Source organism: Corvus brachyrhynchos, unplaced genomic scaffold (assembly GCF_000691975.1).
Source record: "Corvus brachyrhynchos isolate BGI_N302 unplaced genomic scaffold, ASM69197v1 scaffold37, whole genome shotgun sequence".
NCBI classification, from domain to species: Eukaryota; Metazoa; Chordata; class Aves; order Passeriformes; family Corvidae; genus Corvus; species Corvus brachyrhynchos.
The window spans coordinates 1,952,427-1,978,116 of NW_008239289.1; the positions used below are offsets into that span (position 1 = coordinate 1,952,427).

The 25,690-nt window shown below is 36.9% G+C and overlaps 1 protein-coding gene across 3 annotated transcripts in view; it reads left to right on the plus strand.

Annotated features, from left to right (window-relative positions):
- The window catches only part of FRMD3 (FERM domain containing 3), a 94,341-nt gene that overhangs the window by 10,497 nt on the left and 58,154 nt on the right, over nt 1-25,690 (plus strand). For 2 of the 3 annotated variants that reach the window (XM_017740460.1, XM_008638428.2), the window contains exons 2-3: nt 8,699-8,803; nt 20,574-20,616. In XM_017740460.1, coding sequence (XP_017595949.1) covers nt 20,610-20,616 — 7 coding nt within the window. In that variant the 5' untranslated portion in view covers nt 8,699-8,803; nt 20,574-20,609. Of the gene's footprint in view, nt 1-8,698; nt 8,804-20,573; nt 20,617-25,023; nt 25,059-25,690 lie in introns of those variants that run through there. The other variant, XM_017740461.1, reaches the window with a different exon arrangement.

Below are 25,690 nucleotides of genomic sequence, written 5' to 3' on the forward strand. Positions count from 1 at the left end.
GTCACACCATGCCAAAACTCTCTTTTGGCTGTGCTCAAGGAAGTGGCTTTTTTGACTAGAAGATTTTTGGTTGCTTTTCTTTTTAAATACACTTCTTTTTGTAAAATAAGGACACACTGCTATGTATCTGTTGGAAAAGGCATATTTAAAGAATGGTACTTGGATTTGGACTTGAATATATACTAATTTTTCTGGATCTTTTGTAGCTACTGAGAAGATTCAGGCCAAGGGAGGATTGTTAACCATCACCTGTACTGGGGGTAATTTGATTAAACTCCTGGTTTGGCTTTTATGTTGCTTTGTAGTTGGGGACTGGGAACTCATTCTTGAAATCTCTAATCCACTTTTCTAGATGTGGTATGATGTCAAGAATGAAAGAGTGAAAGCAGACGTGAGGTTGCTGAACAATGCTGGATATTGAATAAAATGATAGATTTGTTGACAGAAGGACTCAATTCCTTTTAAGAAATCGATAGTGCCTCAGATGGCATCACAAATGCCGCGCTAATGGAAGCTTTACCAGAAGTGAGCAGTTAATGTTGCAAGCCTTCTGTGAAGCTGACCCTTCAGGGACATAAAATCTAAATGACTAAGTGATGCCCATGTGCACAACAGAAAATGAGGATGAGCCCTGTAAATGAATATTGCATTTGTGGTTTCCTCAGTGTTTGCCTTCCAGACTGATGGAGACTTTTGAGAGCCGCAGTATGTGAACTATAAATATTTATTTTTATTATTTATAACTTACTCATGGGTCAGAGTAATTTACTTGCAGAACGTCACTGAGGCCAAGAACTGATTATGTGAAAGCTGTTACCTGTATTCACTGCTGCTGTCTGGATTTTACTGTGCAGTAGAATACACTTTTCATTTTCCATAGTATTTTGCTTTTTGAATAGTTTTCATTGCATGGGACTGGCATTGTGGGATTTTTTCTGCAGTGTAATTTTCTCCTTTTCCTCTTCATCTATTATTATTTGACCACTATCCTCATACAATAACCTCTAATTTAAGAGAGTGTAAAAATATACTCTTTTATGGACAAATCTGTCCATCTGTTGCAAATGAATAGTGCAAGTTAAAGAAAAATAAGTAACCTCAAATAATCTCCTTTCCTTTTCCTTTTCCTTTTCCTTTTCCTTTTCCTTTTCCTTTTCCTTTTCCTTTTCCTTTTCCTTTTCCTTTTCCTTTTCCTTTTCCTTTTCCTTTTCCTTTTCCTTTTCCTTTTCCTTCTTTTCCTTTTCCTTTTCCTTTTTCCTTTTTCCTTTTCCCTTTTTCCTCTTCCTCTTCCTCTTCCTCTTCCTCTTCCTCTTCCTCTTCCTCTTCCTCTTCCTCTTCCTCTTCCTCTTCCTCTTCCTCTTCCTCTTCCTCTTCCTCTTCGTTTCCCTCTTCCTCTTCCTCTTCCTCTTCCTCTTCCTCTTCCTTTTCCTTTTTCTCTTAAGATGCATTTGTACATTTCTTGCCCAAAAAACCCTGTAAATAAGGGCTGGTTTATGGGGTTCTTTTCCCTTTAGTTCTCTTTACTAGTATCTATCACTTGGGGGTCAAATGATAATTAAGAGCTTAGAAATACGAGTTTAAACACTGATGTATTTGTAAAAATGTTGGTTTTTTAGACCCATTCCAGGTTGCCAAATCAGTTTTATAACCAGAGGAGTATGGGTGGTTTGTGGCTCAGACATGAAGCGTTCTTGTGGGCAAAGGTTATCACTACTGGCTGCTAACTTACCTATGAAATAAAATGGCATTAGTTCTCTAATATTTTCTATCATCTATTCACATACTTTTATACATAACAAAATGTATTAAAAGAGAGATTTAAAAATTCTTCCATCCCTACATTCTAGAATTAGACAATGTTGATAAAAATGATTTTAATTAATATAGAATTATTAACTAGTATATAGAACAAAAGATATACTTTACAAGAGATAATTAACACAAAATAATGTGTGGAAGAGGACTGTTATAATTAAGTAAATGCCATCTACTTTATTGTAGAGTCATGTTTTGTGCCTTTCATTAAAAATCATTGTCTCTTTTTTCATTTTGTTTTAGGCTTGTAGAAATAGAATTAATTCTTCACTGTTAACAAAAGAAAAATCTGAGATAAATACTTTGTTTCTAAAATTAAATCTTCCAGTTCTAATTTGTTTGTTTTCTTTCAGCAAAAGTTTGTTGCTTTTTTAATTTTGGAGCTTATACTATGATAAAAGAAGTAAATTACAACTGGCTCTTCTTAGAACTGAGAAATTTTTCCAGTTAAATATTATATACTAGACTAGACTAGACTTCCAGTGTGTTTTCCAATAGTATAAGATACTGTAGGGTGATGATTATGGGAGGAAGGAATTCCTTTTAAAGAGTTATACCATTTTAGCTGAGGAATGTAACAGGCATGTTCTTATTGTTCTTTATATTTTGAAGGTATTATTCAATATTCTGTTCTTGTGAAATATTTTCATACATTCCTATTGTTGTTTCCAATGATGGAACAAAAATGGCAAAGGATTTGTCTGTGTATCTGTCTTGTGAGTACTTGCTGTCATTCGTAGTCTCAGTGAATCCATAAATCCAAAGACCCATAAGAAATTTGCGGAGGGCATTGGAGATTGTCAGGGCTAGGGCTGGCCCAGTTTTGCCTTGTTGGAATTGAGTCTGTTCCACCTTACTGACTTCGGTTGCTGCAGAATGAGGGTTCTGTTCCAGGTTCTGCTGTGCAGGCAAGACTTAAAAATTCATCTAGAAGATACTGAGAAATTCGGGCATGCCTAGCTGTCTTCCTTTTCTGTGCTCTCAGTCTTCCTCCCTACTCATCTTCAAAGGGTTGATATTAAACGAGTCCCATTCCAGGGCACATCCCAGTCCAGTGGTGCTTAGTGAACTTTTTTGCTCTGCCACTGGAGACAAATGCAAATGTGATGATAGCTGTATCAAAATGGATATGAGCAGAGAATTGCTGCCAGATATCCTTTTACAGCCATATTTTGGTGTAGGAGAGCTGGCCCCATACTGAACTATGGAATAATTGTTGATGAAATGGAAGATGTGTGCCTGTTGGGATTCAAGTTATTTCTCTCATGAAAAGCCTAGAAGAAATATGATCTCATCACTGGTATAGGATGTCTGAAGAAAAGTCAAAAATGTGAGATGTGGCAGTCAAAGATGCAGTTTAGCTCTGTTGCTTTTTATAATTATTGTTAAGTGTTGTCAACAGAACTATCTTTTTCAATTTTCAGTGACTAAAGATGCTTTTTGATTTTTTTTTTTTGCCTTAGAGGCACAATGGTTTTTTTCATTTTTTGACTGGGTTGGTTTTCATTCGATGGAGTTATCATGATTGTTCTTCAATACATGTATTTAATTCTTTTACATCCCTAGAACTTAAAAATTTGTAGCACATCAAAGAAAACAAGCATACAAAAAACAAACAGTATGCTTCCCTTGCCTGAAAGCCTGACTTTCCATAAATTTAGACAGAAATGTTGGTTTAATTATGCTTTGTTTTTGTGTTGGTGGTTTTTTTTTGGTTTTGGGTTGTTGTTGTTGTTGTTGTTTTTTGTTGGGTTTTTTTTTTGTGTGTGTGTGTGCGGCTTTACACTTAAGTAATCATAAGTACACTTAAATATGTGACCAGCTTTACACAGAGGGTCACTGTTGGGAGCTGTTCACACAAGTAAAGACACTTATGTGATGAGGATTGAAATCCCCAGTACAAATATACACTGTGTTTATGACTCTGCATGCTTCTTAGTAATGTCAGTGGCTTCCTGACAAAGATAAGCGCAGCTGGCAGGACTTCAGTGGTTAGATAACAGAGCAGAAGCATTGTGTTTAATCTGCTTGTGACTCTTGCTCTTCCTTGTGACGACATTCAGATAAATAGACACAGAACTCCACAGTGAAGCAAATGCAAATGGGGAAGATATTTCACTGATCTTAAACTACTATAAATAGTTTTCCTCTCACTTGGAGATTTGTGAAGCTGTCACAAAGGTTTTGTGGTCTCATTTTACATCATCGTAGAGTTGTTAAATTGGTAGAAAAAGTTACACTCTGCCTTGCTTTTTAAGTTGCATCAAGAAAGTGGAAATAAAAAAAGAAATCCCCAAAGCAAGCATGAAAGGGGGATAATGTGTTAGACTTAAACTGCTCAAGAGTGACAAAGATTATTGTTTGGATTACTTTCTGTATACCAGAGAAATTACCAAGGAATTGGGTTATTCAGTCATAAATTTGCAGAGTTGCAGAAATGGCAGCTGAAGTATGAGTGTTTGGTAGGGAGAATGAGGCGTTTCTCCAGTTTATTACTCAGATTCCTAGAGCTAAGAAAAAACTCAGGTTGCCCTGTGAGTCCATCAGTGGAAGACTCTCTGTGATCATGTTTTCATCTTGTTGGAGTGGAGAGCATCCCCTGTTTTGCTTAATTCTTTTGCCACAGCTGCTAGTTTAGTTTGATACATATTTGTTTCAATAGAAAAGGAAAGTTTTGATCCAGCTTAAGAGGCAGAGTTTAACAGTTGTTTGCAATCTGACCTTCTGTGTTCAGGGATTTTGTCATTTACATGGTGTTATATCTGTTGCATATGCGTTGGAGTTTGTTGTGGGATTTTAGTGGTATTAAGGTCAGATATTCAAATACAGCCTTAGGAAAAACATACTAGTCTGTGCCTATTTATCTAAATAAACCAGAAAGTCCCTCCTCAAATTATTTATAGAAATCTCCAATTTTTTGTGTTGAGTGTATGGAATATCTACATTATAGGACTTTGTTTAAAGCCATTGAATGGGTTACAAAAATCTGAAGGAAAATATCTCTCATTTGAGATAGACAGATATATTTGAATTAATAGACTTAGAAAAAAAGTGGCTTATTCAATTGTATTCTTTTACTGAAAACTATGTATTGATGACAATTCAGGACACTTTGTATCTCTTGCTTACAGACTTTTGTGTCTCTTGTTTCTGCCTGCATATGTCTCCTGTAATGGACAACAGTAGATGACTTCTGAGTGAACTGTGGTATAATTTCAAATATTTGAGCTGTGAAAATTTTAAGTGTAGGACCTGATTTTTACTTTCAGATTCCTCTTGTTTGTGGCTGACATCCTTCAGCCATGTTTGAAATAATGGCATTTTTAATTAATTTTTTCATGTTCTGACAAACATTCTGAAATGCAATATAAAATAATTTTTCTGAATTGCTGCAAAGTAATTTTTTTGTATAGAAGGGTTTAAGGATTGTTTTTGTTTGTTTGTTTTTTGTTTTTTTTTTTAAGGATCACTTAATTGGAAAGCTATACGACAACTGTCTGAAATTTCAGGCAACATTTTATAATCATTATTCTGTGACTGAAATCCATTCCTCTGCTCTGTTGTGGATGACTGGCAGTTCCTAATTTATTTTATCCATATTTTTTCACAAAACAGAATGAAATTTGGTTTTAATATATTCTTTTGTAGTATGGTAATATGTAGTAATATGCAATAAATGGAAAAAGATCATTAGATTCTAAAGCTCAGAAAAATCTGAAGCACTGTTAGAGAAATGTAGAAAATGTTTATGTATGCTGTTTGCAGGAAAAAATCAACAACCATCGCCTATCCTTCTTGCCATACAATTGATTATGAATTAGGACTTGATATGCTGTGTGCCACATCAAATATTTTTCTCTGTGTATCAATTAAGTTCTGTGTTTTTTCAATTTTCAGGTGTTTAGCAGGCTTTAATAGTGGAATATTTGCAATTCCATATGAGAACTCTCACTACATTATGCATGTGCCAAATTAGCCAACTTCTGTGCATCTTGAATATTTTTTAAAATCTAGTAATGAACGGAAGGGTATACTAACCAAGGGTGAGGTTATTAACTAGTGCTTTCTATTTATCAATGGATGGCTTAAAGATTGCTAGAGCATGAATCTAGCTTGGAGGCTTTTTGCTCTTTTTTATTTGGTTTGTTTCCATCGTCTATTTTCCAAGGAAGAAAACTAGGGCATCAATTCCTTTTAGAAAGGGAATGTTGTTATGGGATTTAAAAACATTATGTGTGCCCTAGTCTTTTATCAGTTTCTTCAGGAACTCAGAAATTTGTGATTATTTAGGTGAGTGATGCAAAGGTCTTTTAAAATTGATAGATTAAAATGTGAACATCTAGTAGTTTTCTGTAGAAGATTGTATTACTGTCTGTTCTTCCAGTAACACCCTCTAACTTTGTCACATGAAAATATGGGCAGTCTGTTTTCCTCATTTCCAGTGTTTTAAAAAATGGATTTCTTTTGCACACTGTTGTCAGTAAAATCTCTTTTCATGTTTGATTGTACCTGAGTCATCTAACAGCTGTTATTCCCCAGTTCTATTTAATTTGCTGTAGATTTGTTTAAAACTGTGTGCAGCTTAAATGTCACATCTGTGTTTATAATTTTTCCTACTGCCTTTGTAATGAAACGTCACACGCAGTTTTGTCAGTATTTCTATGGTCTCTCATAGTCACAAAACTTTGCAGACATTTACAAGATTTTAAGTTAGAAAGCAGTTAATTGTAATATGACTCTATAATTGTAGACCCTTTTTTGTCAGCCACAGGGAGAGTGACACTTTTCCTTTTGTATTTTCTAGTCTTTGATATGACTTTTCCTTCTGAGAAAAGTTTTCTCTAAATTGTCACTAGGATGCCCATACTTGTAACTGGGTACAGCACAAAAAAATGTCAGTCTATAATTTTTTTACTTAACAGTGAACAAGCTGATTTTTAAACGTCTTGAGGCTGGAAGGAAACAATTACAGAAGGAAGCCTGTTGCAGCTAGGTTACATGGAAAACGGTAACAATGCAGGGTGCAAAGCATGAGGCTGCGTGAGCACAAACTGAACAGACAAATTGTGTTAACATCCTTTGACAATAGCTGTTCAAAAATAGGAAAACAAGTACATGGAAGTACCATGGTGCAGACAAGGCACATATCTTCAGGCAAGTAGGAGCATGTGGAAGAGTACAGAACTTAAATATATAGGAAGTAGAAGGTGGAGACAGACAGGAACAGCGAAAGCAGATGGCTTACACAGTAGCATTTGAAACAGAGGTCCCCACATCTAGGAAAAGGATATGTGTAGAGGGACTAGCAATTCCATTGTTGCTGGAAGTGAATTTGGGAGGAGAGGTGGTCCCTATGGCAGGCAAGGATATGTCCACAGGAGCCTCAGCATACAGGAAGGGCAATGCAGATCTCTGTCAGGACATTAACTGAGGGTGCTTTTTATATAGTTATCTGTTCAGTGATGGAAACAAAAAGACAAGCAACTGTATCCATGCCAGAATTCCTCATTAATTGTAAAGATAAGAGAACAAAAATATAGGTCATGGATTGTATTATTTTTGAACTCATGGGAGTTAGACATGAAGCGTGTCTCATTTTTCCTGTGGGAAGCAGTAGATCTCATCAGACAGTGGCGGTGCCCAGGCCATTGCTCCTTCTCCTCTTTAGAGTATGACCTCAGACAGGTCATGATGCTGGTTTTGCCTCAGCTGCTCCTGTGCAGAATGAAGATGCTAACAATATCCAGCCTAAGAATATATGCTAAAGTACCATGAGATATACAAATGCTATCTCTTCAGTTTTGCTTTCCCTGCTCTTTATGGCTTAAATTGCCTCTTAACTTCTTAAAGAAAGTGTGAACAAGGCATAGCATTAAAGTTTTAATTTTAATTAAGTATTATTTTTATATAAAGTGATTTCATGTCCTGTGTAGTTACTATTCAGTAGACATTAAAGAGCTAAATTCAAATTGTTTCATCTCAGGAAAGGGTAGAGATTTGCTACCTGGTACATAGCAGAGATGTCTGAGTGCAGGACCAAGGTAGACACATAGAGGGAAAAAAATGCAGAGACCTGACACCACTGTGTAGTGAAGCACCTTTGTCTGCTTGGCGTGGACTGTTTCAGGAAAACAGCTTTAGCCCCATGCTAATATTGACACATTGCAGTTCAGAAAAAAACCCAACACGAACCTTCAAATTAGCTGGATGAGAAGAAACGTGAAAATTCGTGTAGGATCTCCATATTAGGCAGCAGACAGGAGAACAGAAACACACTATTGAGATTTAAGAAAGCAGAAATAAAGAATGAGATTGTTAGCTAAATATCATGCATAACAGAAAGATTTGATAAAGCCATAGTTACTCAGTGGCAATGCAAAGATCAAAACCTCTCTTTCAGTCATTTTGGCATTTGTTCTTTGTACTGTAGCTCTGACTTAATTAACACTCTTGCTGTGGGCACTGTATAGAGATCCAGTAGAATACTCACAGTCAGATCTTTCAAATTTGGGGGACACAAAAAAACACTCAGTGTTTTGAAATCCTATGTGTAAATGAGTATCTGTTATGCCATTGTAGGATCTGTGGAAGTATGATTGCTGGTACTATGCTAAGTATTATAAATTTGTAGCTATTACAGCAGCATGAGTTTTCCTGAGGTAGGAGTAGTAACGATATTTTCTTAACCAATCTGTGATTGTGGAGGGAGTATATTGATCATTAATCTCCTGAGTCTTTTAGAGAAGATAAACAGTTAAATCCTTGTCCTCACCTGAACAACAATGAATGTCACGTGCCATTTTCCTTGACACTTTGCATAGATTGTGTAGTCAACAAATTCAGAATACTCAACGTAATGTATCATTTCTTTATCTTTTTACAGAGGGAAACCAAAGGTCACTTTCTTATAGACCACATCTGCAACTATTACAGCTTGCTGGAAAAAGACTATTTTGGCATTCGATACGTTGACCCTGAGAAGCAGAGGGTATGTATATAATCTCTGACTACATTTGCTTTTTAGTAAAGTTAATTGATTTTTTTTTCAAAAAGCATGTAAGTTCTAATGCAAAGTTATATATCTCTGAGGATTTGTACTCAGGTTATAGTTCTGTAGAGGTTCCTAAAGTGGCATTATTAAATTAATTTTCCCCTCACTTCATGTATTTATTATTATGCTATTATATTATGATATATTCTGATTTGTATTGTTCTTCTGGGCACTTAAACCAGAAAAGAATCTATAGGCATGACTCAGAGTCAGCACAGAGTAGCTCTAGGCTCTGACAGTGCACTGGAATTTGGGATTTTTGGTTTTCTCTTAGAGTATGCTTCTTGGGAAATGGAAGCAGAAACCCTATTAAGTTTATCAGCTAAAAGCAGTCATTCTGTTCCACCCATCACAGGGTGCATGGACTTAAAATCTGTAATACTGAAAGCAGGTGTGATTTGTTGAGATGTAGGGGGTTCTTCAGGTTGCTTCTCCCTACAAACCTCTTTGCACTTGTGCAATAAAATTTTCAGGCTCATTTGTGTGCACAGTAATTAGTCATCCTCCCTAGGTGTTAGGTGGTTCTGCAGATTGTATTTTATGGGTGATTTGTTACTGCTACCCCCTGCTTGGCTTCAGATGACTTTTACTGTATGAGAGTAGGGAAAAATCATCAAGACAGGAAGCAGACACTGAAATTCAGAACAGCTTCTTCACTGTGTTGTCCTGCTGGTCTCAAGATTAAGACTTAGATACACGACTTCAAATATCTTGTGTACATATATGGCATTTATTATCTGGAAACAATCACCAGTTTGAAGCTGCTATGATCGAAGAGGAAATAAACCATTTGGCTGGATATCTCTTGCTACACCATAATTAGTTTTGTCAAAAATCACTGGAATTGGGGTATCACCATCAGCTCAACCTTATAGAATTGCAACAGCTTTGCAAAGCTGCATCAAATAATTTCCATTGCATCCCCCGTTTAAAGTGAAAATAATTAGCAGTTATTCTGACCAGTGTTCTTAATTCTTCACAATCATAAAAATTATAGAGGTGTTCACCTGCTTGGAATTGATAGGAAAAGTAGGTGGAGCACTGGATTGGGCTATAATTAAGACTTAATAAACACTTACTTCTGTTGGGAGTTTCTCTGACAGTCACTCAAAAAAAGGTACAGAAAAGTTATTTTAATTACTGGAAGTACAGACAGTTTTGTTAATAAAACCTTTTTTTTTTTTTTAATAAAACCCTTTTTTTTTGTTGTCAGAATACTTTAAAACAATTATACTTCAGAAAAAAAACTCCAAAAACCCAAACCCGTGCCTACTGTAGCATACCATACCCATGTTTCAAAGAGCTGTTACCTATCTTGTTAGCTAAATTTACTGCACTGTCTTATCCATCTTGGCTATACAGTTGTTGTTTCACATTTCATAGTATAGCTAATTTAGTGCTAAGTTTGTGGAAGATGATACAGAAGCTATAATTTTTTCTTGGTTAGCAGCAAAAGACAATTTGAGAAAAAAACCCCTCACGTTCTTACCTAAAATATGTGTGTGACAACGTATGTTAGTGCCTCAAAGGAAAATAAAGTGGTGTGGGAAAATGAATAAAATTAATATAGACTAGGCTGGTTTCAGTGCATGATGTGGCTATGGTAAAAGACCACACCTTGTTTGCCTCTTGGGACTGTATTTGCAGGAAGGTATTAATATCATTTGACTCTAATGAGATCTCAGCTGTTCTGATCTACATATCTGTATTCAAGAAAGCTCAATTTAACTGAAGAAGGAAAGAGGAAAGAAGGAGTATCAGAAACATGAAGAGAGCGAGACTTTGTTTATGAGATGATTTTAAGAAAGGCACACCCATTTAGTGCAGGAAACAAAGGCTAGGATAGGGTTATACAGGCATCAGAGTGTAAAATAGAAAGAAAAAGAGAGTTGAAGCAAGGGAGGTGGTTTCTTAAGCTAGTGAGAGCTGCACTGTCTGAGACAGTCCTAATGGAGGCAGTGGAGCAAAATCTTTCACTGGTTGGTAAATAATTTTAAGAGAGTTCTCTGTAATTTTATGGAAGGCGTTTATATTAAATATTGGCAAAGATAGAGACTAGGCACCATCTTCTGAAGGTTCTTTCAAACAATATGTAATAGGAGCTGAAACAAGAAAGCATAACTTTATTTTAGTAGAGTTATTATTGATTCTGATGTACGTAGCACACAGCGAATGTTGCTTTACCCAGTTTCTTGGAAATGCTAAATGCTTCTCTTGTAGGAATTTATATGTTGTAGAATTTTATATTCGACTGCATAGTCTCTATGTTTGCACAGAAAGGATTTCAATGGTTCCAAATGAAACTGCCAAAATAATGCATTTACTTCTGGCTTTTGGTGAATTCTTCTTGATTGGGTTTTTTTGAATAGTTAACCTATATGAAATAATAGTATATTATTATATAGTGTACACACACACACACACACATATATATGAAATATTATGCAGATTTACTACTGCTGGCACTTAGCCTAGCAGTGATGCTTGCCTCCATTTTATTAAGATCTAATTTTTTTTGTGCAAAGGTTCCATAGTTGCTCTGAAAGCTAATTTGCAGTCTTTTTGTTTTGTAAGGAGGGAGTTCAAGCAGGCAAAAATACCAGCTTTAATTAATCTAAAATCTCTTCTAAATGTAGAGTATGCTACCAAAATGTAGCATTTTGGCTTCGGAGTATTGAAATGTACTGAGTTTGAGAATTTAAAAAATGAATTGTTTCAGTATTTCAGATGCTTAAAATTAGATGTTTCAAGATTTCTGTTTAGAACATTCAGAATTTCTGACCGTGTAAAAAATATAGACAATTGATTTAATTGTCTTATGTTGGAAAAAAAATCTGAAATGTGGGAAAATACCTGGTGTTTTTATAAGTTATTTTTCAAGTAAGTAATAACATATATTTCTTCCTCTCCCCAACCTGACTTTAATAATATAATTTTCCACTACATAAATAAACATGCGGGTATATTTTGAGCATACTTAAACTTTTAAAAATTATCTATAATTTTCTATTTTCTCTTCCACACAAAAAATCCACCAAACTCTGGAAGACACTCTTAACAGAAGGCAGCCTTCTATCTTCTTTTATATCTTTGGGTATATGGGAGAGGAACAAAACCGAAATAAAATTGAACTAGCAGTTAAAGACTCTAGTTTCTACACTATGTTGTATCTTTTAGCATCAGATTTGGATGCTCCTTTGGGGAAACTTTGCCTTAGGGTAGATTCAAAAATGTCAGTAGTGTACTAATAGTATGCAGTAAATTGAGGTATGCCATTTTATGTCTAGTGATACTGAGAACAAATGAGTTCCTAGTGTACATACATTAACAGTCGACTTTTTTGTGTGGATTTCTGAGAAAATTGTGTGGGATCACGTTGTGTTTCTCCCTGACACTAAACTGTAGTAACATTTGTAGCTAGTTTTGGCCAAATGTGACCAGGTCAGTGATCATCTCTCTGTCTTCGGCACTGCTGAGGCCACATCTCAAATCCCATGTTCAGTTCTGGCCCCTCACTTTAAAAAGGACTTTGAGGTGCTGGAGAGTGTCCAGAGAAGGGCAACAAGGCTCATGAAAGGACTAGAAAACACGTCTTGTGAGGAATGGCTGAGGGATCTGGGTTGTCAGGGGGACCTCATCGCTCTCTACAGCTCCCTAAAAGGAGGGTGTAGGGAGGTGGGGGCCGGTCTCCTCTACTGTTCCTGCAGTGAGGATGAGACAGGGCAGATTCAGATTAGATATTAAGAAATTTTTTTCACTGTTAGGATGGTCAGGAAATAGGTTTCCCAGGGAGGTGGTGGAGTCACCATCCCTAGAGATGTTCAAGACGGATCTGAATCTGTTGCTGGGTGATGTGGTTTAATGATTTAGGGTTACAGTGGTAGTGTTGGGTGAACGATGGGACTGGATGATGTTAAAGGTGTCTTCCAGCCTTGATGGTTTTACTATTCTATATAGTTCTCAAATGTTAAGTTCTTGTATGGTTTCATGAAGATAACTGTCACATTGGTGGATAGAACCCTGTTATTCTTCTTACTGAGGAAAACGCTGAAGGGCAAAACCAAACCAGGAAATCTCTAGAGACTGGAGAGAGATTCACTGTAAGAACCCAGAAACCATTATCTGGATCTTGTACTTTTTAATACTTTCAAATAGGAAACATGCCTGGATGAGCTGTTACTGATTCTCCTACTCAAGGAACTTCTTCCTTGTACCTTTTCATATACTAGATACTGTATTGAGGCCAATTGTCACACCCTCACACTTGTCGAAATGCAGAATGGCTAACTCCCTGCTGGATACCCTAGGTTTACCAAGCAGCTTTTTTGTGTTTTTTGGGCTGGTACGAGATGAGAATAGAATGATACAGTGCAGCTGCTTGTTCAGCATCTTCTCTAGAGTAGATTTCTTGTTGAAGGAGTCCATTGTTCTTGAGGGCAAGGGAAGATTCAACAGAAGGAAGATGTTAGTGTGGTGAAATACAGTCTTTAAATCCCTTCAGGAGGGCATCTGAGCAATGATTTAAAGTTGGAAATACTTTTTTCCTTTTCTTTCCACTCCCAGTGGATCAATCTGAGCACATGCTTGTGATTTTGTTTTTGAATGTGGAAGTATGAGGTGGTAGTGGACAGAAATATCTTGGAGCTACCCATGGGGTAGGTTGGAAGTGTCATGAAAAGGCTTTTTAGGACCCTGAAGCAACTGTGAAGTCTCACCTGTCACTGTAGAAATGTTTGAAATCATAGTCACTCTTAAGCATTAAGATGCTTTGTCAGGTGGGTGTGCTGCAGGGCTGTCTGGGAGCAGCACAGCAGAGCAGTGGTTTTAGCTCTGTGCCTGTACGTCTGGCAGTATGAAAATAAAGCTTTCAAATCAGTGAAACTACTCTTAGAGTACATTCCCTCTGTGCAGCTGATCCTGAATGATAGCTTTGAGTACACTGGGATTTTCTGACTTTCCCAGAGCAGAGAGCTGCTTGGTTCTTTGACAGAAAGATGACATGGTACACTGTGTGTTTTTCAGAGTGCCAGCCAATTTCGTCCTAAAGAACTGTTGCAGATACAATTCTCATTTTCCTTTCAAGCTTAAATATGGTGAAAACTGGTAGACAATTCTACAGGAGATAGGGTTTATTTTTGTCAGATTGCGTATTTATTTCACTAGTTAGGGTTGTGGGGAGACCCATTTGTATTCCCAAGTATGGCACTTAAAATTGAACTGGGCAGAATATTTGTTTAATCTTACAACCTAAGTAGTTCAGCATTGTACCAGTATTTACTAGGGAACGAAACTGTAACCTTGGGTCTGTCAGTAATGAATTTCTTTATCATGAAGTAGTGGTTCTGTTTTTAATGAGAGCTACAGAAAAAATGTACAGCAGTTTCTCATCAGAGAGACCTTTGGAAAGGGTCAGCAAATCTTGGGTGCAGCTTATCCCTGTTCAAGCAAGAGCAGCACTTTAATACATGTACTTAAAAATGTGCACCTAGTCCCACATGAGGGTGGTGAAGGTTGGCAAGAAGACACATTGGATAATTTGCAACCTCAGGTCAATGAAGTTATGTTTTTGTGTAAGGGGTTGTGATACTCTACACAGTTACGAAAAGAGATCTGTCTAGGAGAGCTCCAGTCTATGTGAAGGGGTAGAAGACAAGTGTTACAGGCAGAACCCTAGAATGATTGAAACATAGGTTAATAAAAATCTTAATCCTTCTCTATGCATATGAAGCTCTCCTCCAGGACAGAGTTATTACAAAAGTTACTTGTATTTGCATGAACTCTTGCTGCAACACTGCTTATTGTTTGCAGTTCAGGTGATGCTGGTTCAAAAATAATATAGTAGAGCTAGAAAAGGAATGAAGAAGGCCATGACAATTATATCTACTAGAAAGGGTTTTCATCCAGAGATGGATTAGACAAGAATAATATGGCTAGAAAAAGAGGTGAGTGAGAGAGAATGAGTAAGAGAGAGTCAGAGAGCAAGCAAAAGTGAATGAGAAAGATATGATGTAAAATAGATTGGAGAAGGTGATCAGGGAAGAGTTGCCCTGTAGTTCTTAGAACTGAAACACTCTAAAGCAAACTAACTATAAAGTTATTGGTATTGAGAAGTAGATTTTAGAAAATCATAGGCAGTAATAAAATTCATCGTAGCTGTCAAAAATTTGAAAGAAGTGTTAAAAAATGGGAGTTTGAAAAAATTGGTGAAAGCCTACCAGGATTTACAAACAAATTGTAATGGAGGCTGGTGGAAAAAGCTAATTGAGCACAATGGGAGCTACTGCTCATTTTCTTTTTCTAAGTGCTCGCTTCAGACCATTTTCAGAGACTAAATGCTGAGTTAAATGGCAGCTTGATTTTACCAGTAGAGTTGCATTTATGTATTAAGCAAATTTGACAGAAATGAATAGTTGCGTGGAGTATATGCACATAAAGACTTATTTCAGCAGAAGTGTTACTAACTAAATATCTTGTGTAAAGATTAGTAAACTTGTAAACTAAGTCATTTTGAAAGACATACTAATAACGACAAAGAGTTTTTTTCTATCAGCTGTGAACCTGCTGTCTGTGAGAATGCAGTGGCTCATGTGTACATCAATATATGCAGATTTTATGGCCAGATGTTCAACTAATGTGGAGACTATGGATAATTTTGGCTACTCCAACACACAGCAGTGATAATTTGGAATATTTTAAAATAAATTCCAGTTCAGAATCATACAAATGGTGATTCTGTTCCAGTGTATGTTGCTACTTCTGGACCAGATTAATGTTTGTGATAGTGATGTAACTTGTTTCTTCCTGCTTAGCATGCCACTAAATAGCATCGGTGCCGTGATTTTGGAAAAAATACAGAGGTGCAGCTCTTTTGCTACAGCAGAACAATATCAATATTCTTGGTATAAAGGTTCTTGAAACCATGAAAAAATGTTATTGGCCTCATGGTATGAAGAGACGTGCATTGTGCCCTGGGCCCTTTGGCATCTCTTGTACCTTTATGGAATGGACACCTAATTAATTCCCCTGTCTGAGATTCCATGAGCTTTGGATACTGTTACTTTTTTGGTTTGTTTTCTTTTTTTTTTGGTGGGTGGTGACCTCATGCAAGAATTTACCTTGATTTTGCTCCTCATTGAAGGAAAAGATTAAATATTCATTTTCAAGATTAATACAGGGTGGAGTTTTAAATAAAATTAATTGTCTTTTACTTTTTTAGTAGTGTTTCATATCTCCGTTCTCCTGCTCTTTTCTGTTGATTAAACAAAGTTTTCTAATCCAGTCCTTACCTGGAATATTTTTGTAAAACCTGCGCATTCTTCTGATTCTATTTTACTGTGTGCACATCCAAGCACTTGGCTAAGTATTGCTTGCCGAGCAAGATTTAAATATTCATGGTATTTGGCCATTTTCAGTTGCCCTTTCATAACTGCTCCTCTTGAAACACAGGGACTAAATCAAAAGCCTCCTGGCTTGGAAGATGGGAAAGACTTGCTTTAAGCGTGATGAAGTACTGGAACAGGTTGCCCAGAGAAGCTGCGAATGCTCATACCTGGAAATGTTCAAGGCCAGGGTGGATAAAACTCTGACCAACTTGGTCTCATGACAGATATCTCTGTTAATGGCATGGAAGGTGGAACTAAATAATTTTTATAGACCCTTTCAACCCAGGCCATTCTATGATTCTACCACTGTGTCCTCTTTCCTCAATGCTTCTTATTTTAAAACCCTTAACTCTGTGCTGAATTAAGACCAAGCTCAGTCCTTTCAGACCTTCTCAGTGAATGGCTTTGTTTGAAACAGGTTGAAACAGGCTGAAGCGTTTTTACTAAAAACATATCAGTGTTTGTGGAGTTAAACTGACTTTCTAGAATGGTGCTTTTACCCTTGCAGGGTGTCCTTGTTCACCCTGAGCTTTTGCTGTGAAAGCTGATAGCACATCAGCTGCTCAGCACTTGTGGGTAAGCAAGAACACACCTGGCCTCGCTAATGACTACTCAGCGCCACTTAAGGGCTGATCGGAGCTGAAGGCTCTATTTACAAAATAGAAATTGCATTAGTCTAAAACACAACCTACAATTGCAATGAAATCTTAGTCAGAAGGCAATGCTCAGCATATTTTAGGATCCCAGCACCAAAAGTGATAACCATGATAGTTTGCTTACTCACCCCTGGCACTTGAAGCACCAAGATTCATTAGCTATCCCATGACTGACCTTCAAGATCTCTACGTATCTTTCTCTCTCCCTTCTGCTTCTGTGAAGACATCTGTCTGACCACTGAGACACCCAGAAACTACTGAAACCACTTTTGACAAAGAGATCAGAAATTAGTAGTGCTGAACATGAGTCTCATCTCAGGATGCTTGTTTATGTGTTAGCTGGATTAGGATCAAAGTATTTTCTTTTCCATTGGGCAGCAACTGTGTTGCTAACATGCTTTCAATGAAACAAGAGGCTGAGCCCCTGCAGGAATGATTTCTGATGATCATTAAGTACTATCACATACAGAGCCAAGCTGGTTTGAGGGTGTAGGCCATCATCCAATTAAAGCAGCCTTTATGGACTACAGTGTCAAGTACATGAGACAGAAATGAAACTGCATAAAATTACTTGAGTTTTTTTCTTCTCCCTGATTTGCACATTTTAGTGCTTGTAGAGAAATAAAAGGTTATTGTCTCTAGTTCCAGTTTTACATCTGACTAGTTTTGTTTGGGTTTTTTTATTAGTTTTTTCAAGTACAATAAAGGGTACAATAACTCCTTACAATAAAGAGGTGAAAACATCTGTGGACTGTTCTTGCAAGGCAGTGTGGCATATGTATTAACGACATTTTTTGTAGCTGAACATTTAAAATGCTTCTAAAATTTATGTTGAAAAGCTAACTTAAAATGTTATATTTCTCTTTCATCTAAGATTTTTTTTCAGGAAAATTGTTAAAAAAATATTACTACATGAAAAAAGCATTTCGGAAAATCAGATACTTTTCAATTTAAAGTTTCTGCAGAAACAGTTTGATTAATTTATAGGAACCCTAATCTGGTCCTAATTATAACAGCTAATTAATCTTGGAATAAATATAGCTTGGATACTGTTATTAGAGATGAGGCACAGGTATTAATTATTAATAGTCAATGCTGTAAGGCTGAAAGATAAGTACTCAGGGGAAAATCTTCCCTAAACTCAAATTGAAATATGCAAACAAATATAGGGGTGGTTATTTCCAGAAGTATTAGCAACGACTAGGTGTTTATCTTTCCCTGACAGTCAGAGAGCATTAAGCACCTAATTGCTGTCTTTGAAAATCTCCACAAATTATAAAATAACACCTCACTTTTCTGGAAGATTCAACTGAATTGTGTACACGTTTGCAATCTTCCACCAACAGAAGGTCACAACAGAAATCTGAGCTTGTAAAAACTGCCTGTCAGTTCCATGACCTCCATGTGAAGGTCTAGATTGCTTTATTGCTCAATGTCTTTTCAATCTGTTTTTAACCCATGAAGGTCAGGTCTTAGTGAAACATGTTTATATTTGGATGTGTTAGGTAAATCTACATTCCTGGGTGTTTGAGGAATTTCATCCATGTTTCCCTTCTTTCATTATTTGCATGGTTATTATGAGGGTTTTGTATTTGCAAATTGGCTTTTTTTACCTCTGACGTTTTTGTTAGAATAGGTAATTAACTTTTTCAAACAGCTCTAAATGCTGGTCTAGTCTGTGCTGATATTCCAGCTTGGTATTTCAAAAGGAAATATCAAGAATGTTGTGTTGTGTTTCTGCTAGATGAAAATAGTAAATAATATTAGCTTTCTGTTTCCTGGAAGCAGTACAGTGTGGAACACTGTCCAAGTTCCCCTTTGCTGTCTGAATCTTCATCTAACACTGGCCTGGTCCTGGTGGATGTGGGATGGGTGTGTGAAGAGGTTAAGGAAAGTGCACTTGTATATCTCTGTGTCCTGACTGGTTTCTTGTATGTGAATTCATTCTGGATTATGTATCTATAAACCACTGCAGACTGTATAAAATTTCTTAAATCTTATTGTCTTAATTGTCTTTACCTTTTTATGAGCAGCTCGCACCCCCCATTATTCGGAGTGAAACATATAAAAAATTTATATACATGATCTAAAAAAAGACTGAAATGAGCTAGATATTTCTGGTAAGTCAGTGAAACAGTCATTGCTGCTTCAATTCTGTTTCTTTCATCTTTTTTTCCTAAAAAGAGAGATACTGGGAAAAGGGAATAGGTAAAGAAATGTGTAGGGTTGTTGTTTTGTTGTGGCTGTTGTTTGAAGTTTGAGGTTGTTGGGTTTTTGTTTTTTTTTTTTGTTTGCACCAGGGCTCCATATCAGTCTCTCAGTGATAAGTGAACTTCAAATAGAAATATATTGCAGAGCTTATCTCCACTATAATACTGTAAACGACATGTAGGTGTTTCTGAGCAGCCATAGCACATAAATGGCAGATATTTGAAAATGTTCTTTCCAAGGTATTTGTTTTGTCAAAAGTTCTCTTTCAGAAAACTAATTTACAGTTATCTTGACTTCATCTGAATTCTTGAGATGCCATAATTTTTAAAATAATAATTTTATGTCAGTTGTTAACAACTCTACAAAATATCTACCCCTGGTTGTTCTCTGTAGTAGAATGACTAAAAGTTATGAGGAGAAATGGTATCCCATGTAGGATATTTTAAGTATTATATATGGTCTAATAAATTCTAGGTTTTCTTTTTGCAGTTGACCAAAGGGTTTCAGAGCTAGAATGAAATGGTTAGAAATGAAACCCCTTAGTGCAAGGCCTTCCAGTGTTGAGTATGCTTATTAAAACTGAATGCTGTGCTTTTTGACCAGCTGCTTCTGCAGCACAAATCGCATTTTACTGTGGAGATTTTTGCTTACAGGAAAAATACTAGTACAAAAGCTGCTGGCTGTGGTCAGAAGTGGCACCTGAATATCAGCATATTCTTTTGTCTGACAAAACACCCTCCTGAGGAGGTCAGCTAGTGCTAGCAGGGGAAGTGCTAAGGTTCTTAATTAAAATGTGAGCCTAACTTTTGGTTGCAGAAGTACCTGATTTTATTTTTTAAGAGAATAAAAAAATGAAACTTTTCCTGCCAAAACAGTCTTTTCCTGGAAAGTTATGCACCTACTGATAAGTGTCTATACCTCTCTGTTGTACATTGGCTGTGTGTATTTTGAGCATTTCCTGGAAAAGTGCACTCTTTTTCCCTTCAGCTTTTTAGTTATTGCTAGAAGAGAACAATAGCTTGTGTCCTGAGGGTTTTGACTGGGGATATAGTATTTAGACATTCTTCAGTTATATGAAATGTAGAAGACAACACAAATGAAGAGACAGCGTTAAAGTTTCTGAACAGTCTGTCCTACTGTCTGATATGACCGCGCTTCTGGAAAACAATGGCTGAAAGTATGAGACTGAAATGTCTTCTGCAAGCTGAGAACTAGCACCTATACCCTTTAAATGTGTCTTTGAAATATCTGTCATGTTTCTATCTCAACTACATCTATTTTACAGGCATTGGTGACATCAAGTGTGCTTACACAGTGCAATTACAGCATGGAGGTGCTTTTCTCATTTTTGTATGTCTCAGTGAAACAAAATTCCTACTTCTTGTTTTTGGTATGATATACGTTTACATTGTCTACTGTGTTCAGTATTAATCTCTGCTCTCTGCTTTGTCTTTCCAGCACTGGCTTGAGCCCAACAAATCCATCTTCAAACAAATGAAATGTAAGTCTTGAGAGCTCATGTTTTTAAACTGATTTTCAAATGTCTGAAGGTTTTCTTGTGCTTCCATGCAGTAATTTAGAATAAGCTTCATTTATTTCTCAGGGCAAATATGTCTTTCATGTCCTATCTGGAGGCCTAAAAGCTTTATGCTACCCTGATTTCACCATCTCACAGTGCTCTGCACATCAAAAGCTTTTCCTTACTGCTCAAGGCTAGAGCCAGAGGCCAGCAGATGTTTGGGGTGGCAGATCTGGTGGGAAGACCTGTATGTTCCAGCTCCCATTTTCAGTCAAATGCAATCAGCCACTGGGAGATGGCAATAAAAATGGAATGTGGCAATTGCTTCTGGGTCTTTTCTGGTTTTCCTTTTTTCTGCTGCCCCTTGCTGCCTGAAAATGCAGAGTATTGACTTGAGATCATTGTTGTCTAGCAAAATCAAGTACTGTGGGCTAAGCAGTGAGCTTCTGACACTGGTGGGGGGAAATTAAGATCATTATTTTTAAAAATGTCCTCAAAACAGGAATGTATTATATTAATTATCTTTTTGAAATGTTCCTGTCTGGCTTATGGTTTCCATTAAACAGTCCAACTGTGAAGACTGCTCCAGGAGACAGAGCTGCTTTGGTACTCAGAAGTTTATGTCAAGCAGCAGAAGACAGTTTATTTAGCAGTTCTGGAGACTTGACTTAGCTCATTAGAAGTTGCATCTTAGCCATTATCTATCTATCTATCTATCTATCTATCTAGAGTGCTGTGAGTGTTCTGAATTATTCAAAACAACTTTTCCTGCATACAGATGTTGCCTACATGTGGTAGATTCCATGATCAATTCCATAGATGTAGCGATTTGATGGCCTCATCAGAGGATTTCTGTGGCTTTTGTGATAGAATCCTAATCAAAACTCTAAAAACAAATGAATGCATAGCAAAAAAAGCAAAATAAAATGCAGCTAGCATGAGGTTATCGTGGTGAACAGGTCTTAAGAACAACAGCAAAAAAAAATGAGATGCTAACAAAGGATTTTTGTTACCAGCCTTAGATTTAGAATATAGAGGTTGAATTAACTATATGATTGGCAACTTACATCTATTACTAGTGTAACTTAACTTCATCTTATGTCACAGAAGAAGGACTTTAGTTGCTACAATAACCCTTTAAGGAAAAAAGAAAATAAAGCTATGTGTATATTTTATGTACATGTCTAGAATCCATTAGATTATGCTCCCACAGGTTTCAAGGACATTTTTTTATGAATTTGGCATCAGAAACATTTTGACTTATTTTTCTAAAAATAGTCTATATTAATGTAGAACACCAAACAATTTGTAAAGGCACAAGGTTAACTCATACTTGATCTAAAAATATTCAGTTTATTATGAAAAGGTTTAGACTCAGAAGAAGAAATTACTGATACTCATTTGCAAAACATTCCAATCTCAGGTGGCAAAAGTGAGGACTGAAATTAGTAGACAGTGCAAAGTCTAAAAACAGAAGCAATGAAGTAACTGGTTAATAGCATATATGTTATGCATACATGGTTTCTGGGAGAAATGATGGCAGAAAGCTAATCACAGTGACTGTATTAGATGGATGTTTTCTTTTATTTCTTTGCATTAAGGAATTAAGGAAACAAGAATAATTTTCTCTGATAATACTAATGACTCAAAAAGTTCTAAATTCAGTTGAATGCTTAGATTTACATAGAATTGTGAAGCACTTGCGTACATGCAGAAAATTTTCAAAAATGCTGTGTGCTTGAGCTCAACTACTATTTGTAGGGAACTTCCTTTTCCTCCAGCACAGCAGCAAGTTTTTCAGTGTGTTTATTCATGCACTCAGTATTGACAAGTATTTGGAGCAGAAAAGGTTTGACTAGTAGAAGTATTCTGGTATACATTTATACTAGCTTTCATGAGTCTCATGAATCAGTCAGGCATAATCCTTCTATATAGTCAGGTTGTACAGAATTCACTATCTGGCAACAGTACATTTCTGGAACAGAATGTTGTATATTTGGAGCTCTGAAGTGTCCGTAGGATCTTGTGTGGTGTGCTAAGTTTTAACTTCTTAAGCTTTGGAAAAAATAGTTTCAAGTTCACGTTTAGTAACACTGGGATATGACAGGAATAATCTTCTAAAATGTTTTCTGTTTTGTCTTATTGCATATGAAATCATATTTAAAAGTGTGCTGGTGCCACACAAAAAGAATGAAGGCATGGTATATTTTCTGTCTCATCATCTACGTTTGCATTTTCCACTCTCATTTTAATGTTTGTGTTTTAACATGACGTGTAAAGTCTAGATCTGTGCCTCAGCCATTTCTACCATGAATTTTGCCCAAGACGGAACAATTTAGTTTCTGAGAAATGTCCTGAACCACTGCCAGTCTTGTTTGTACAGATTGAAGCCAACTGGTGACCCATGATCAACAGCTGCAAGAAGTGTGCTTCCAATAGTGTGTTGGAAAACTGTCTGGAAGGTTGCCTAAGGAAGCTGTATCTTTGTGGTTCAGGATACAGAACTTCTGAAAGAAATTTTTCTGTTCTTTTGCTTTTCTGTGCTTTTGCGTGTTTTTGTGTATACTGTTATTCTCTCCCAAATGCTGGCAGTAAAGTTCTCTTTTTGGCCATCCTACACATCGTGTTGCTTATTTTCTGTTTAGGAATAGAATAGTGTAAAACCCGAGTCACATCAGCACTGTTTAAGTAAAGAACAGAGTTTTCCCATGCACTTTCTCTCTTGCTACTTTTGGATTAATTTTAAAGATTATTCTGTATAGTAATATACAGCTCTCCTGTAACCTGTTTGGTGGGAAATGTCCAAATATATGTGTTTTGTTCTTGATGACAATGGAACAGAATATTTTCTGTTTCTCTGATATGCAGGAGTTCTAAATGTATTTGTTTTTCTTTCTATCTTTACTGTGAGGGTAGTGAGGCACTGCAACATGTTGTCCAGAAAGGTAGTAGGTGTCCCGTTCTTGGAGGTGTTCAAGGCCAGGTTGGAACCTGGTCTAGTGCAAGTTGCTCCTGCCCATGGAAGGAGGTTTGGAACTAGATGATCTTTAACATCTCTTCAAACCCAAACCACTCCATAATTCTATGATCTGAAAGAGTAAAGATAAAAGGATTTTCTCCTGTGTCAGTTCGTTGGAATTTTGTAATTAAATTGCCTAATCTCTAATCCTGTCCTAAAATCTGAAAGGAGGTAGAATGAACCAGAGGATCTCAGTACAAATGTAAAGAAAAGTTTAGTCAAATATGAGATTCATAAATACGTGTACAATGAGAACAGGAAGTTTTTTGTGATCCTCCCGGCTGTGTATTCTATACCTGTGATTCTCATGAAGATTTAATAACACCTTTTTAAGCATTATTATAAGCAGGTGACAAAAATCCCCCTTGCCCTGTAACTAATGGGTGCAATGTGGGAGACCCCTAGTTTGAGATTTGTGATGGATCAGGTATCACTTATACATAAAAACACTGAGTAATGTTCTGTCTGTCTTAAAAATGCTCAGCAAGGAGTTTGGATAAACAGCTGATTCATCTGGTAAGGGAAGAGGCATGTGGAAACAACTGAGTATGTCTTAATGGTTCCCCAGAGATCCTTCTGCAGCATTAGTGAACATGAAGACTATTTGAGTGTAATATTTTTCTTGCTTGTTTGTTTGTTTTTTAAATTTCACTAGCTTTTTGTAGGATACTGTAGTTCAGAGAATATGTAACATCTGCTTTTGGCTTTCAGTATCCACCTGTACTTCATGTTTAGTATAAAACCCCAACACTGCCAGTGCAGTGAATTACAGAAGGTAGTATTTGTGCTGGGTGAAAAGCAGATTGTAAAAAACAAATAGGAAACCTTCCAAAAAAGTGTCAGCTGAGAATCTTCCATCTTCCTCTATTTGATTGATACTTGTAAAATTTCAATCAAGTTTTTCACCAGCTTTTAAAAACTATTTTCTTCTTTCATAATGTTGCAGTTTGACCCCAGTGTCTTGGGGTGACTTTATGATGTGTATCCCATATGGCTGCCCTATGCCCAGAAGTTAATTTTTGTGCCTTTCTATGCCTTTAAACTGAGCCTGAGAGGGGGAAGGAAAAACTGAGCAAAACTTTCTCAGAGCAGTTTGCAGCTTTTTCAAGGTCACACAGAGATAGTGACTGTTTTTTTCCAGCTGCAGCAGGGGAGGGAGGAAGCACCCGGCTTGCTGCTTTCCAGTCAGCTTTTGGCCAGTTGTTCAGTTTCTTTTTCTCTGGGGAGAGACTGAGAGTTGAATTTTTTTCCTTCCCTGGAATTTCAGATTTTCTCCCTTTTCTGCTGGACTGCTTCAACATCAGAGCACATCAGGAGGACTTTCCACCGGGCACAGAGGGCCTGGCCCTGGGCCAAGCCCCAGCTCCGAGGAGACCAAAGGAGGACCCTTAACACTTTTTCCCAGGTTTTTTCTCTACAGCGAGAGATTTTATTATTTAGCATTATTTTTCTTTTCCTGTGTGTTTGGTAAACAAACAGTTTTTATCTCCTTCACTTTCCTTCGAGGAAAATTAATTTTTTTCCCGAACCTGGTAGGGGAAGGGTGGTTGTGCCTTCTCTCAGAGGATATGTTTCTAAATTTGGCCAAACCGGAACAAATTCAGTGGCGCCCAACTGTGTGGCTCGAAGGAAAGTGAAAAGCCTGTGCTAATTACATTTTGGTTTGAATTTACTTATTCTGTGTTGGGGTAAAATAGCCACCATGTTAGTTGAGTTCATAATGTCTCTCTGGCTTGATATATTCATGTATTTCTGGTCCGTAGGCTTGTTTAAGGTACTAGTGCCTTTCTGGTCCCTAGGCCTATTTGCCTATCAACAGCTTGGTCCGATCTCATCCTTGATAAGGAATTTTTGCAGAGCAGGGACATGAATTCGGATATCTATTTTGCTGTGCTCAGTGATAATGATTTATAAGACGTTAACAGAGGTACAGGCAGCTGTTCGAGGTGTGTATGATATGTGGTTTCTCCATCCTAACCCCAGTCCTAGCTTCAGTAGCCTGTTTTGGGAATTTATTAGTAATTGCACCCAGATTGT